General features: G+C 36.8%; 1 protein-coding gene across 1 annotated transcript; it reads right to left on the reverse strand.

The window, feature by feature from the left end:
- Positions 1-1,429: 1,429 nt before the first annotated feature.
- Positions 1,430-12,669, reverse strand: LOC134743393 (histone-lysine N-methyltransferase, H3 lysine-79 specific). The gene is made up of 9 exons (XM_063676784.1): positions 12,435-12,669; positions 11,428-11,572; positions 10,032-10,154; positions 5,546-5,726; positions 4,249-4,322; positions 4,087-4,179; positions 3,437-4,005; positions 1,938-2,013; positions 1,430-1,595 (listed from the first exon to the last, which is right to left on the reverse strand). Exons 1-9 carry the CDS (start codon positions 12,464-12,466, stop codon positions 1,431-1,433), a joined length of 1,458 nt encoding a protein of 485 aa, XP_063532854.1. The 5' UTR covers positions 12,467-12,669; the 3' UTR covers position 1,430.
- Positions 12,670-14,838: the final 2,169 nt, after the last annotated feature.

Raw genomic sequence — 14,838 nt, forward strand, 5'->3', positions numbered from 1 at the left:
GAATTCCTGCTTATATAATATTTTATAGAACTTATATAATATTATATATTCCTGCTTATATAATATTATATAGCTTATAGAACGGAGTGGCGGTTACTCCACCGACAAGAGCCAGGCTCTTAAGAGTTATGATGATGATAATATTTTATAATAGTTTAAACTTTAAATATTAGTAGTTATCAGGGGAAAGATTCTGTATAAGCACAAGAACACGTACATTAATTAATTATCGAGACTTTTACATGTTCTTGCCTAAATGAGTGTCGTTTTAACGTTACATTATTAATAACTACTTCAATATCTTGTACAGTATGTATTAATTAGATACAATCTAATATCAAACTACACGCTACATCCAAGACATATCTATACATCTAGGTATGGCATGGTTTCCCAATTTTTTGCGTCGCCTGTTACCGAGAAAATCTATGAATTTTCTCTATTGATAAGACTTCGTAAAAATTAAAGATATATTTAGAATCAGAAGACACTTTTTTTGGATGTAGACTACACATATAGATTTTGCAAGAAATTAATTAAGGAGAAATTTAATTTTCAAAAGAACACTAAAACTAGTAATATTGCTGCGATAAACAAGAGACAAGCAACGCAATATTCTTAAAATACGCGAATGTTAAATTTACATTTCAATTACGTAACTCAAGATGTGCTAGACTGTCTGTCTGTATAATATTCGTCATCACCGTTAGTTCATATTCATACCATCTCAGTTTTTAACGTGATGTTGTGGGCTCTGTTGGTGATAAATAGTATTGGCGTTATTCATTAACGTTTGTCAAATCTAACAAGGAGTTGATAATCATTTGCCCCTGTCCTTTAGTCTAGTCAACAGGTTTAAAATAGTGAAAAATAGAGGTACTTCTCGTAAAAATACGTCTGACACCTAATTGGATTCGGAGTGTTTTCGAAGCGTTTATTCCCACATAAAAAAATTGTTAAAGCTATTGTCACCATTTTGAACTTGTCGACTAGACTATTACGCGTCATTTTGCCATTTGTGTTTGTTAGAAAGAGACAATTCAACAGAAGTCGTATTTATAAGGGGGTAAATATCTACATTATTATCTTTTTGGTGTTGTTACAATGCATGCCTAAATACAAGTAGGTATATAAATATCAATATGTATCATCCCTCGAGCCATCGGCTTTCTACACTTCAGATCGCAGTGCTGCGAGCTGTGTCATCGCGTGACCATTTGATCAACACTCGTAGAAGTGCTCCTTCCAGGGTTCACTTAGTGGCTGGAGCCATTGGACAACACATAAGCATGCAACATAGGTGCAGTAGGCATGCTAGGTTATGCGGACGTAGTGTCCACACACGGATCGTGCTGGTCTTAGGTTTTATTCTCTAACTGAGAAAGCTGTAGGTACGCAGCGAAATGCGATGCGTCATCAGTCGACTGTTTTCACGTAAAAGTATTGGTAAGGGGCCCAACATACAGTAGGCGCGCTAGGTTGTTGCGGGCGTAACGCCCGCGTTGCTGCGGCGCACCGTGGCCGGGACGGCCCCACAGCGAGGCCCAGGTCTCTTGATGCTGCCGCACGCTCTCAGCCGAGTTCTGACGGGCTTCCTGGCAACACATTATTTATTTATTGTATGGCGGTTACACACTGGTTAAGAAAACATGTAGAGCACAATATATGTACCTATAGGTAGATTCAGTCAGTTAATTTGATTTTTGTGCCAATGTCATACCTTGACACAGTTACAATTACATTAGATACCTCATGGCATTTGTGTTATTTGACACTGTGTTGAGGTGTAAAGTTGTTCATACTTAATTCAAATTGATTGTCTATGTCAGACATTCATGTCGGTATATAGTATTTTATAAATTTTTAAAATATCACTATTTTCGTAAATAGGTACATTATTTAAACAGTAACAGACAATTGACACTCTATAAAACTACCTCTTTTCGCTGGTACTTGACCTTCATTTGATGTTTCAATTCTCTCAGATAACCCTCGTTCAGAAGTTCTCGCCATCTACAAATATGGAGAAACCAATTATATAAGTGAAGAAGCGTATTTTATTTGAAAAGATAATTAAAAGTGATTTAGACATGCGATAATAACGCCTAGTAAATTAAAAACTATTATCGAACGAAACAATGTCAAAGATCAAAGTGACGGTGGCAAACGCTTTATTAAGAGTAGGTACTAATGAAATCCGTAAATCTTTTCTAGCGTCATATATCACGACGTGGATAGAAAGCCGAAGCCGTGACGCAATCCATGGCGCACGATCGATAGCTACATACAGCCACTGCACATTATGGATGGCACACTAAATATCTGTCATGTCGATCACCTTAATCTGTCATTACTACAAATAGATAAGCCACCTATTATTATGTACAACTATTGTTAACATACAACAATCTACATCGTTATTCACTTGTTTTATTAACTCGATTACACAAGCGTCGCACGAATTAAACCGTTACCGGTTAATCGATATTGTATGCTAATTAACCTTTTACCGATTCACGTTGTTTTTATAACAGATTGCACCGAAAGCGAGATAAAGATCGGCCGCTGGGAAGAAATATGAACCATCTGCCTGCCCGCCGCGGCGCGAGATTTTTCTACCGGATTGCACAACGCATAACTAAAATTCCATGATACAACATATTGGGTATACGTACCCTCCGCCTGCAGAACTTTGCAACATTGACATAAAAATAACGAATTTCCATTTATAATGTATTCGTTAATCCGGAGCGCTAATTAATAACTTACACATCTGTGTCTAAGCAATAATTTGGCACCGGTTACCTCCTTCTTAATATAAATACTAACGAGAATTGTCATAATAATTCGGCATTCATTTGTATGCTCCTGTGGATGTCAACATACATTGATATGACATTTGTAAGCATATATTCTACGGCTAGGATTGCCTTAGGCTAAATAGGCTCTTAAAGAATATCCACTCATATTAGCAAAAATTTACTCAAGATGTCACGGTTAGTTATCCGCCTACTTATAATGCTAAGGGTCAGATAAGATGACCTCTTGAAATTAAAAATTTATTATTCTAACGAACCTTGGACACACCGATTATTCGGAATAATGCCCAACTGTTTTATTACGTAAGAAGACATCTGAATGGAATAAGTTATTGTGAAACTACAATGGGATGCACGAATAAGAGGCATGTAAAGATTTATTGAAAAGTATTGACAAAAGGTAATCGTTTTTTGTCGTTTGACCGTTATTAGTTTTATCAAATCAACTTAAAGCAGCATATACTTCTAAAACAAATTAAGCTTAGCTTAGCTTTTACGTGTGTCCCGCCAATTTTTTTGGATATTTAATATTTATACATATTTTAAGTTAGCCTGCCTGCTTGATCACATAATTTAAAACAGTTTCCGTAGTTGGCTTTACGCTTTTTAACACTCACTGGCACATGTCCTCTGGGGGTCTAGTGACGTCACTTGAGTGCAGCGTGCGTGGTCCGATCCGCCTCCGCCGCGCCAAGATAGGCACCAACTCTATACCACCTGTCGTACGCAGTATCGTCTCTTCGGGTGTCAACTTCTTTTCTCCTATATCTGTTGCATTTTCTATTTCGACTTTATCAACATGTTCTTCCTCAGGTAGAGTTCGATTAATTTTTTCCCCATTTGGTAGCCTCTTTACAAATGTCTTCTTCTTTAGTTTGTTTTTACTAGTAGCTATTGAAACACCCTCGTCTTTTTTTACAACTTGATGGTTTGTTACTTGCCTGTTGCTGGTTTGTGTACTGTCCTCTTTCTGTGCTTCTTTATTTTTACTTTTCGGACTATTAGTGTGTTTAATATCAGGAAGTTTTAATTCGCTTTGAGGCTTGTTCTCCTTATCTGGTGTGTTTCTCTCCTTATCTTTAGTATCATCATCTCTCTTTACGTTAGGCAAAGTCAGTGAAGATCTCTTATAGCGTTTGTGTTCATCACTTTGTAGCTTATTTAAAAGATCGTTGTCGGTCCAACCCTATAACGTTTTATAAAAGAATAATTTCATTGTCTTTAACAAAAACTGCATAATAGAAAGGAATATAGTTGCAGAACTTGCCATAGACTTCGAGAAGTTTAACCCTATGTCTCTAGGGTTTCTCCATATAGTCCCGCCAGGTCCCGGTTTACCCCAAGGACCATCCATAGTTTGCTGAAAACATTAAATCAGTTGAGTCGATATTGGTAAATTATTATGGTAAAAAAATATTCAACCTTTTACCATTTTTCGCTCGTATTCTAGGTTTTTCTTCATTTCGTCTTTGATAGCCCGTTTGCGCGTATCGACCATATCGTCTGAAAATAAAAGAAAATGATCAATATAGTATATGACTAAATTTGATTTTGAATGAACTTGAAGCAACAAGTTTACCGATTCAATATTCATCTAGACCGGTAGGTAGGTATATAGAACGAGTCGGACTCGTATTTTTTAGTATTTGTTGTTATAGTGGCACCAGAAATACATATAATCTGTGATAATTTCAACTGTCTAGCTATCACGGTTCATAAGATACAGCCTGGTGACAGACAGACAAACGGACAGAGGAGTCTTAGTAAAACCCTTAAAACCAAGAATAGGCTCAGTGCCTACATAGTTACATAATTATTATTCTCCCACAGAATACCCTATACTTTATTCTTTTAATCTTGTTTTATCTCAAAATAATAAACAAGAATTTTTAAAGGTTAATGCTATTAGGTGCATATTTCTATGCCATATTTTTATAGCCGTCAATTAAGCTCATCTCGGGCCTTAAGGCTCGAGCTTAGGTCATCCATGAATGAACAACATTTTAAAACATCCGTAGTGCCACACTTTAATGCAATTAAATGATGCCCATCAGCGTTGAAAGTCTAGACTTTCAGTTCTTCATCATTTGTTGCGAGTCCTTGCAAGGCGAAGCTATAAATCATCAACATTTGGCTGTCAAAATTTTCTCAAACATTATATCTCTACAAAAAAATATTATCGCAGAATAAATGTTGTAAATGCTAAGATTCATTGCGTACCTATTAGACGTATTGCACATACACAACAATACTTTCAAGCACATTGTCCTATCTATTAACATCTCTTTTATGAATTATTCGATACTTTAACTAGATTTTTTCAATCACCCTCTGTCATCCTTGCGAAAGACTGTTTTCAAACAATCATTGATATTTTTTACGTGACACCAACCAGAACCATAATTTTTGGAGAATTTTGTTTATAAAAGTAATCGTGCCACAGTACATTATACTTTTTTTATATTATGCGAATGACACAACTAGATATAGGGAAAAATAAATAAGTAAAGGACACATAAAAGTCATTCCATTTTGAGACCGGAAACTAAATTTGAACGTTATAAAACTGATATTAATTAATTTGATATTCATTTGACTTACAGTGCAAGACTGCTATCAATTTACAGGTACAATCAGGAAGTAATGAGTGTACCTAATGTCATCCGTTCCTGCAGTTCTCTACATCAGTTACACCAAATCGAGTAGGGGGTTACATTAGTGCTTACCAAGTATCTGCCTGTAGGTGTGCTGCTGGTCCGGCGTCTGTCGGTAGCGGATGTCGTTGTCGACGGCACGGCGCAGGCTCTCGGTGTAGCAGTGCTGTGGGTCCTCGCGCAGCCGCAGCGGCGTGCGCCGACGCCGACGCCGACCCGACCAGCGGCGGCATGTTTCGTATGATGCCACACCCTGCGAAGTTGACCGACATAAAGGCAAGGCCAGTGGGAAAACGAACGTTTTTTTATAACCATCAAAAAGGATATCGCTTAATTAGAAGCCATTAGGATAGGTTAGGTTAGATTTGCGGGTTTTTCGGAAATACGAAATTTGAAAAAAAAAACGGGTTCGGTGAAATGAAAATTTGGCAAATGATAAATTAAACATGATAAAAAATATAGTTTGCGACAGGTGCCTATAAATAAATAACAAACCTAACCGCAAAATTTTAATGACTGCATGTAGGTAACTCAAAGTACCTAAGTACACTTTACGTTACAAGAACATTTTTAGCAAGGAAACATTAAATCTTTTGCAGGAATTTATTTCGCAAACAAACCAATCAATCTGAATATGTAGGTAATTCATCCTTATCATTAAATGTTATGAAGTCATCTCCATATAGGTCGAAAAATAGATGAGCCTGGCCTTTGGGGAAATCAGTTGACTGGTTTTTACTCATCAGTTGCGCCATGCACTTAATTTGCGCTGCGCAATATGATTGACCCCTACCTTATATAGATATATAGCCAACGGACACTCCTTACATAATAATTACTCGCTAATATTAAACGTTTGTAAGATATTATATTCAACCATGTATTAAGACAATAAATGACAATTATGATTCAATTTTATGACTCTCATTTGGGATAAAGTGTTCTAAAAGCAATCACTTTTTAAATTACGGCTATTTTTTATTTCTGTAGCTGTTTAAGTTGATAATTTATTAGCTGTTTTTAAATGTAGGTAGTAAAGTAAAGAGTGGTGTAAGAACATTTAAATAATCTTAACATAGGTAGAGGTATTTGAAAGTTGGTTGTTTCTATTTAAGCAGTAGAGTGACATTTTTTAATTAATATCCATTCCCGCCGCAACGCCGACTTAAATTAAGTAAGATAAGATAAGATAAGATATTTCTTTATTGTACAACCGTGTTACAGAGGTGTTATGTGGTGTGATACATGTGAGTTTCAACGGTAACCCAATTCGGGTATACAATGGACACTTAAAACTAAATTAAAACTAAGAAACACTTAACTATTATACACGTACATAGCATAGCTATCTGTACAGGGGACACAGTATCATAAAGAATATAATTCAAAGAAATCCTTTAGTGAATAGAATTCATTCTTAATAAGCCATTTTTTTAAACTACGCATAAATTCTATGCCATCTAACATTTTCAATTCATCTGGAAGCTGATTAAAGACGCGAATGGCAGTAATATATGTGCTGTATTTCTACTTCAGCTTCAATGTCTTTAAAAACTGTAATACCTTTTGCACTTTAATGTTATTACCAAGACAAAGAGTGGTCCAGGCTTAGTTAATACGGAAAATGTAATGCACGAACATAACTTAAAGACCATACCGGGTGTGACCTGTAACACGAGCAAAATATTAAACTGCTGTAGGATATACTCCTCTAACTGACCAACATTTGTTCAGCGTTTTTTTTAAATAATGAAGACTTGATTAAAAATTAAATATTGTCTTCAATCGTACGCTGTAATAAGTGTAATTGACTTTGCTTGTCACGCTTTAAACAAAACAAAATTCGCAATACATTGCGTCTTAGAATAAACTTTAAGTACTTACGCTAAAAATAAAAATTCATTTTATTTTTAACAGTTAAATTTTTTGCTCATATTACAGGATACACCCGGTATATTTCACAATAGCCAACAGAGACAGATAAAAGTTACAATGAACTGCAATTATTGCAGTAGGTACCATTCTAACAGATACCAGCATATTAGGGATGCTCATCGCTCAAAATAAGTCGAGTGCTACGAGTACTTATGTCATCATTTATTTATTTAATTTAATTATTATTATAATGTCGCTTACAGTATACACCAAACATGACACTTAGGAATATACGAATTTAATTATACATAACTATAATAAATTAACAACAACATCAGCGGAGGTCATTTTTTCTATTACTTCGGGATCTAGATAAATGTGATAACAGAAGGAATTCCCATGTCGTCAAGCTCACTATACTTATTAACCTATCGAATGAGCTGATGCCTTTACTGATACTGGAAAACGATATGTAAACATACTGCATACCTATACGAGGCTTGGACGTCATCTCACTAACGCCACTCCTTTCCTTTAGCTGTTTTAGACACAGGGTGTAATGATATTTTACCACACCCTGTGTCTAAAACAGCTAAAGATTTATATAAATTAGTTAATTTAGGAATTAAGTGAAGGTAAATTTGTGATTTTGATTTGTAACAATGGGGGTGCCATCATCAAATATGATAAAACCCCTTTATTAAATAGATAAAAAAAAAGTCAGAACTTAAATAATATTAGGTATTATTATCTAATCGGTACTAATGGTGCTCAGGGCGACTATAGCCTCGAGGTAGCGCCCGGCTGTGGCTAAAAATCTCGGTTCAGGATTCGAAAACAAGTGAAATTATGTCAGTGCACCGCACCTACGTTACTCGAGTTTGCTTTAGGACAACATTTAAATATGTTTTGTCTATATAAGTACAATACAATATAATACAACACTCTTTACTCTTTATTGTCTATTTTCTAAATAAAAAATCTTGGCATTATATTGTGACAAGGTTTTGTTGAGCGAACTTTTTTATATAGGTAAGTATTTTAAGATGTCATCTAATAGGTATAGTGATTATTATCATTAAGGGTTATTTTGTTATGTAACATTTAAAACTTTCGCGTTTTGAACACATATTAAATCACATTTACAATCGGGTCTATCGCGAATTTATTTATTCGCGAAAGACTCGATTGTAAATGTGATTTATGTATTTTTGTTATGGTTTGAAGCCTATCATTTAGGCATCATCGTCAGGCCTACGTCGGCATTGGAAAATAACAAAGGTATAAATGACCCAAATCGGCCCCCACCCGATGTGTCAATCAAGAAATGTGATGAACCTTCGTGGAAAGTTGTTAAAGGTCACGGAGGCTACATACCTGTACCCAATACATTTCATACGAAATCCAATTTTGTTAAACTGCTTCTTCGTAGTGTAAAAGCAACTTGACTATAGAAAGCCATATTTACCTGATATATCTACGTGCGATTCTTTATAAAAGTTCACATCACGAATGACCTACTTAAGGGTTGAAGTGATATTACCTACGCTACGAGTAACTATGAAATGTTTATTATTTTAAAACGTACCTTTTTCAAATTGCTATAACGAGCTTATTTTCACGTTTATTCATAGAACTTATCAATCTTATTCGTTTGATCATTACTGCCGGAAAGATGATCGCAATCGCAGATTTTATAGTTTGTCACTGTGGAAAAATCATTCAGCAATTTGGCTAATAATTATGTTGTTGTTAGAACGAATATTTTATAATGTTAGCTAAATGTGTAATAATTAGTATTGCCGTTTTTTGTTCTGACATCTTTTTTAGTGTAAAGTTTACTTAATCCTTGTATAAAAAAACCGGCCAAGTGCGAGTCGGACTCGCGCACCAAGGGTTCCGTACTTTTTAGTATTTGTTGTTATAGCGGCAACAGAAATACATCATCTGTGAAAATTTCAACTGTCTAGCTATCACGGTTCATGAGATACAGCCTGGTGACAGACAGACAGACGGACAGACGGACAGCGGAGTCTTAGTAATAGGGTCGCGTTTTTACCCTTTGGGTACGGAACCCTAAAAACGAACAATCCTCTAAAAAAAAACTAATTTATGTTAAGTTCAATCTGTTATGCCAATTTGTAAAAAAAGTTTGGTAAATAACCGGTTTGTATCTACCGATACAAAGAAAAAGTGTATCTGAAAAAAAAAAAATTATTAAGCAAGGGGGGGGGGGGAGAAAATAATATATTATACCCACATTAGGTTAGAGCACGTAACCCGACATGAGATGTTGGTAAGAATCGGCCTCAGTTCGATTTTTCCCACGGCTGGCAGGTACGACTCCGTGTGACACAAACTCTTTCTAACACTTAAAAATAAAAATAAAATAAATAAATATTATAGGACATTCTTACACAGATTGGCTAAGTCCCACAGTAAGCCCAAGGAGGCTTACTCGTATCCTGAGTTTGTCTTCGCGACCAGGGCCTTGTTGCACAATAAACTACAACTAATATTACAAGCGGAACTCCTTTTCTAATAAGTGAAATTAGAAAAGGAGTTCCGCTTGTAATATTAGTTGTAGTTTATTATGCAACACGGCCCAGCTCGCAGGTCCAACAGCTCGCATGACTCGCCTAATCTCCCTGACATGTCTAGCTGTTAACAAGGTTATACTTACCTTCAGTTCGTCTTCAGGATAAATGCCCCAGGCTCGCAGATCCGTGCGGCGTAGGCTCCGCGCGTTAGGCGCGCCACCGCCGGCTCGGCCCCATGGCTCGTACGACGCCAGCTCTGCTCGGACCTGCCGGAGTAAAACATACATAATTATAATATTAATTATTTTCGTAATCTTTATCGTTAGTTAGTACCTAAAACTACGGGTTACTATGACTGCTCATAATCTTTCGTCGATGCCGCTGGTCACTGAATAGATGAAAATTTAAGTTGTTCTCTAAGTACGGTCTGCATTCAATCTGAATGCGAATTTCCAATATATTAACTAAGTTAATTGGGGACGAATTCCCCACTGTACTGAGTGTACTTAATTTATATTTCTGATTTTGCAAGAACTAAATATCTTCTGACTCTTCAAAGTAGTTTTCATTTCTCATGCTCTGAAAGTGGGTCGTTGTTGTTCTAAAAAGTGTGCAGAAAATGATGAGTTTCTGCTTTAGAGCACTGTACTTTTTAAGTACGTTTTTTTTTCTTTTTTTTACGATTACGAGCAACTAAAATTATGGTTTTAAATAGATTTGTTACACAATTTTCCTTATGATAATTAACTCCCCATTCAATAAATAATGTTATGTATACCTAAATTGTTAATTGAAAGTACCCTCAAGAAATACTACTGAAGTTTATACTTAGCCGTGTTTTTTTAAAATGCGCATTTATATTTTACTTTCCTCGTATTCGAAATGAAAAGTAGTGTTTCCCTCGGGTAAAAGGCACCATTTCAGTCTCTGTGCGTTCGAGCGCTAAACTACCACGACAGAAATGGATGCCTTTTATCCCTTGGTTAACAATCTACTATAGTCTGTCGAATCTCAAAGCAAAGATGAAAGCGAGTCTGAACTTTTTTTTATGGATAAACTATTTATTGTACAAAACACAGAACACAAATAGGTATGGCACAAAATAGGCAGTACAAAGGCGAACTTATCCCTAGTCGTAGTAGCTATCTGTGCACAGAACACAGAAGTAACCAGAACAACAGATGCCTACAAAAATCTGTAAAGTACATCTCAGCACGTACTATTTTACTACTTCTTACTTTTTTTATAGATATTGTGCTTCTTTGCACTCGAAACCCGCACCTGTCTCTTCACGCGCTCTTTCCGCTCTTGTGCCAACCGCTCGCCTTCCACACGAGTCAGCTGAGCCAGGCACTGACCCCCCACGATACCCACGGTACCCACGCACTAGCGCACAAAGTATAGTCAACTAAGCAAATACTCACAACTCACCTGTAACCCTCCAAACGATTCAGCTGCGTCAGGTGCCGCTCCTGCGGCCACATCCGACCCTATCGTAGGGCACTCAGCTAACTTAAACACTCTAAACTTGCAACTCACCTGTCGCTGCTGCTCCAACTTCTCTCTCCTTGCCCGCTCTTTCCGCTCCTGAGCCAAACGCTCGCCCTCCACGCGAGTCAGCTGCGCGAGGCGACGCTCCCGCGCTCGCCGCCGCGCTGACCCTGACGTGGGTGCGCTCAGCCTCCTGTGGACTCAAAATTTGTTTATATTTCGATATATTAATTTCCACGCTAAATAAACTCGGTGCTGTGCAACACTTGCGATTTGTTTGGGAACTTACTGACCTATTTTATGATGTAGACCTATTATATGATGTGGACGCGTATTTTGCAACTGGATCTGTTTATATTCCGTATTTTTATTTTTTATTTTTTCATCTAATTGACCTTATAAGAAATGTAACGACATTTTGTTTTTTTTATTTTATATTTTGAAATTGAAATATGTAAATTCTATCAGAAGTCAGTAGATTAGTTAAGATTTACCAGTGCACAAAAAACGAAAATGATTGTTTATCTTTTCTCCAATATATTTAAAAGGTGATGAATCTTGAAAGGTAGACCAAAATAGTTGCTGAGTGGGACCGTCTCCAAACAAAAAACTACGTAGCTAAATCGGATTATTTCACAAAAATATGCAAAAGATTTACATCCGAAAACGTGAAACAAATCAAAATAATATTTAAAAAAAAATGGATTACCTAGTCTTAATATTGTTACTAATTGCCCGGGTCAAATCAAATGCAATAAATCAAAAAGCTTACGTTTACATTTCCATTAAGTTGAGGCCTTTGGTTCTTTGGAACCTCTGCACAATAATACCGCATTAAAAAGTTTCAGATTTTCCATGGAAATAGGCAAACAGGGTTGATGCGGCACTTCATTGCTAAGCATTTTATCCTGTAGGATAAGTATACACAGCTGATATCCTCTATTTCATAGATAAATGCCTCATTAACGTACCTAATCATGACACCTAACACCATAAGTACCAGGAAGTTACATGCATATTAACATAACCCTACAACACATCGCCACTGCACCTACCTACGCAACCGCTGCGAATGCAAAGCAAACATTAGTGAGTTTCACTAAACATGACTACAATATAATAATCGTAGTACTTAGTATATACGTTGATAGGTAATTACATGGAGGTCGGTTGTAGCCGGGCATTCGCGAGCAACTGCGGCTGAAACGAACTGAAACGACACTGGATTGGAAGGCTTGCACGCTTCAGGGAATGTTTTCATTGTTGATTTGTTGCCGTCACGAGCTTTTGTGAATTGACGAATGTAGGACAGGTTAACTAACTATATATTTACTTATTTACATCACTTCTTATGAGCAGCCAGAAGTTGTCGCAAAATGCACGGTTGGCTGTGCATAGAGGGGTGCTGGTGCCTACACTTATGTATGGTATCGAAAGTTGGGTATGGCAGATGAGGCATCACAGCCAAGTGAAGTGAATGCAGTGGAAATGAGAGCGTTGAGACTTCTCAAAGCTTGTGTGTGGTGTGAGATTGCAAGATAGAATTGGGAAAAATGTGGACTGAACGAAGATGTATTGACAAAAATTGAGAAAGGTATGTTGAGATGGTTTCGACACGTGGAAAGAATGAGTGAAAGAAGGCTAGCAAACAGAGTGTATAAGGAAGAAGTAGAAGCGGGAGTTGGAAGGGGTAGACCACGGCGGACTTTCTCTGATCAAATCGGGAAAATCGTGAAGAAAGGCCAGGTCTAGAGCACCCTAAACCGGCGAGCGTGTAAGAAGAATGTTATGAAAGTAAAGGAAGCGAAAGAGGTATGTCGGGATCGTAGCAAGTGGAAATCCGTGGTCTCTGCCTACCCCTCCGGGATATAGGCGTGACTGTATGTATGTATTTACATTACTTTCAATCGTAAAAATTTAGCAAACCTGGATAGCTATTGTCTCGTAAATTCTGTAGGTATTTCAGAAAATACTAATTATCATAAGTAAATTACATGTTTTCATTTGACTACTGGAGCGGTATTCGACATGCGTTAAGTGACGTCTCGTGTTGAACTTCAGTTGAACGGAAGAAATCGTGTGTTGTCGAATAGGTAAATTCGCTGACAGGTAATGAACATTTCCACACTAGAGGTGGGGCGTTTTACTGGAATAGTTTTTGGAACAGGTATTTCTTAATGGACGATCTTTAGTTTTGTCGAGTATTTAAAAGCACGGACTTTAATTGTTGAAATATAACAAATATGAAATTTCCAACACCTCGTACAGCCATTCTTACCTTTACTTTAAGTAAAATATTTTTTTGTTAACTGACAGTCTGTCAGTGTGTCTGTTGGAACAAAAAATAATGGAGGTAATTTTTACGTTGTTAATATGTCATATGATTAATGGACTTGACTCAAAACGTCACGATACGTCAGATCCCTACTAATAAAAAGTCGATATTTGCATAAATAACCCTTATTTGTAAGACGCTTAAGCACGGGAAGCACGTAAATTGCCTATTGGGGGTCGTACTCGTAAAACTGGTATTTTTATAGAAACGTACTTTTGGTACGCACTTTGCCTACGTGTCCCGGCTCTAGTCAGGATTCTAGTTGTCAAATGCATGAAATGATCTCAAAAGTAGACTTTTTTGTCGATGGGTATGGCCGCCATATATAGATTTATCACATTCAAAAGGGGATTCTACGGCATAGAGTAAACTGCAATTTTATTTTTCCATACTATTTTGATTCCTCTACTGGACGCAAGATGGAGTTATAGTCAACTTTCGATCATGGCGTCATAAAAATAAACCGCAAGAACATGACATGCAGTTGCGTGGGTGTAGATCTATCATGAAAACGAACATGTGACAATAATCTATGATTTAAAAAAATACTTGACAATTAACATAAAGTAATACATATACTACGAAATGTCAAAAAGAAAACAGATTTATTATTATAAATATACAAATTATATAGGTATAAATTTTGATTTTTAAACCAATGGTTGTGGGTCCTAACCCCGGCTCGGTTCTTGTAACTTGTGTGCAAAATACCAATTGCTTTTCGGTTAAGTAAAATATCACGAGGAAGACGGACCAATCACAATCAGGTATATTTTTCCCCTCTGGGTTAGATGGCAGTGAGACAGGGCGAGATAGTGAAGAATGCGGCAAAATAAGCATTTATTGTGTTGTTAGTAGTTAGTAGACTAGTTTTTTTCTAAAAATGAAAACTGACGCAACAGCAAGCTCATAGCTGCTATGAGCCGGAGTCTGTTAGGTGCAGGCTTAAGGGCTAATCCCGTGTGAAGCGGAGCGTCGGCTACATAACTGCTGGTTGCATCTGCGTACCAACCTCTTCCAACTCATGTTTACCTCAGCTCCTTTGATTAATAAATTAAGGTAAAATTCTTAAGAACACTTGCCTGTGCTATACTCTAAATTGGACGCTATGACTAATTAGTTTT

Source organism: Cydia strobilella, chromosome 8 (assembly GCF_947568885.1).
Source record: "Cydia strobilella chromosome 8, ilCydStro3.1, whole genome shotgun sequence".
NCBI lineage: Eukaryota > Metazoa > Arthropoda > Insecta > Lepidoptera > Tortricidae > Cydia > Cydia strobilella.

Coding starts and splice junctions, on each gene's coding strand:
- LOC134743393 (XM_063676784.1), bottom strand. CDS start 12,466: ATGTTTGCTTTGCATTCGCAGCGGTTGCGTAG. Junction 4,006..4,086: donor TAAACTTCTCGAAGTCTATG/GCAAGTTCTGCA, acceptor AAAACGTTATAG/GGTTGGACCGACAACGATCT. Junction 1,596..1,937: donor TCAAGTACCAGCGAAAAGAG/GTAGTTTTATAG, acceptor ATGTGTTGCCAG/GAAGCCCGTCAGAACTCGGC.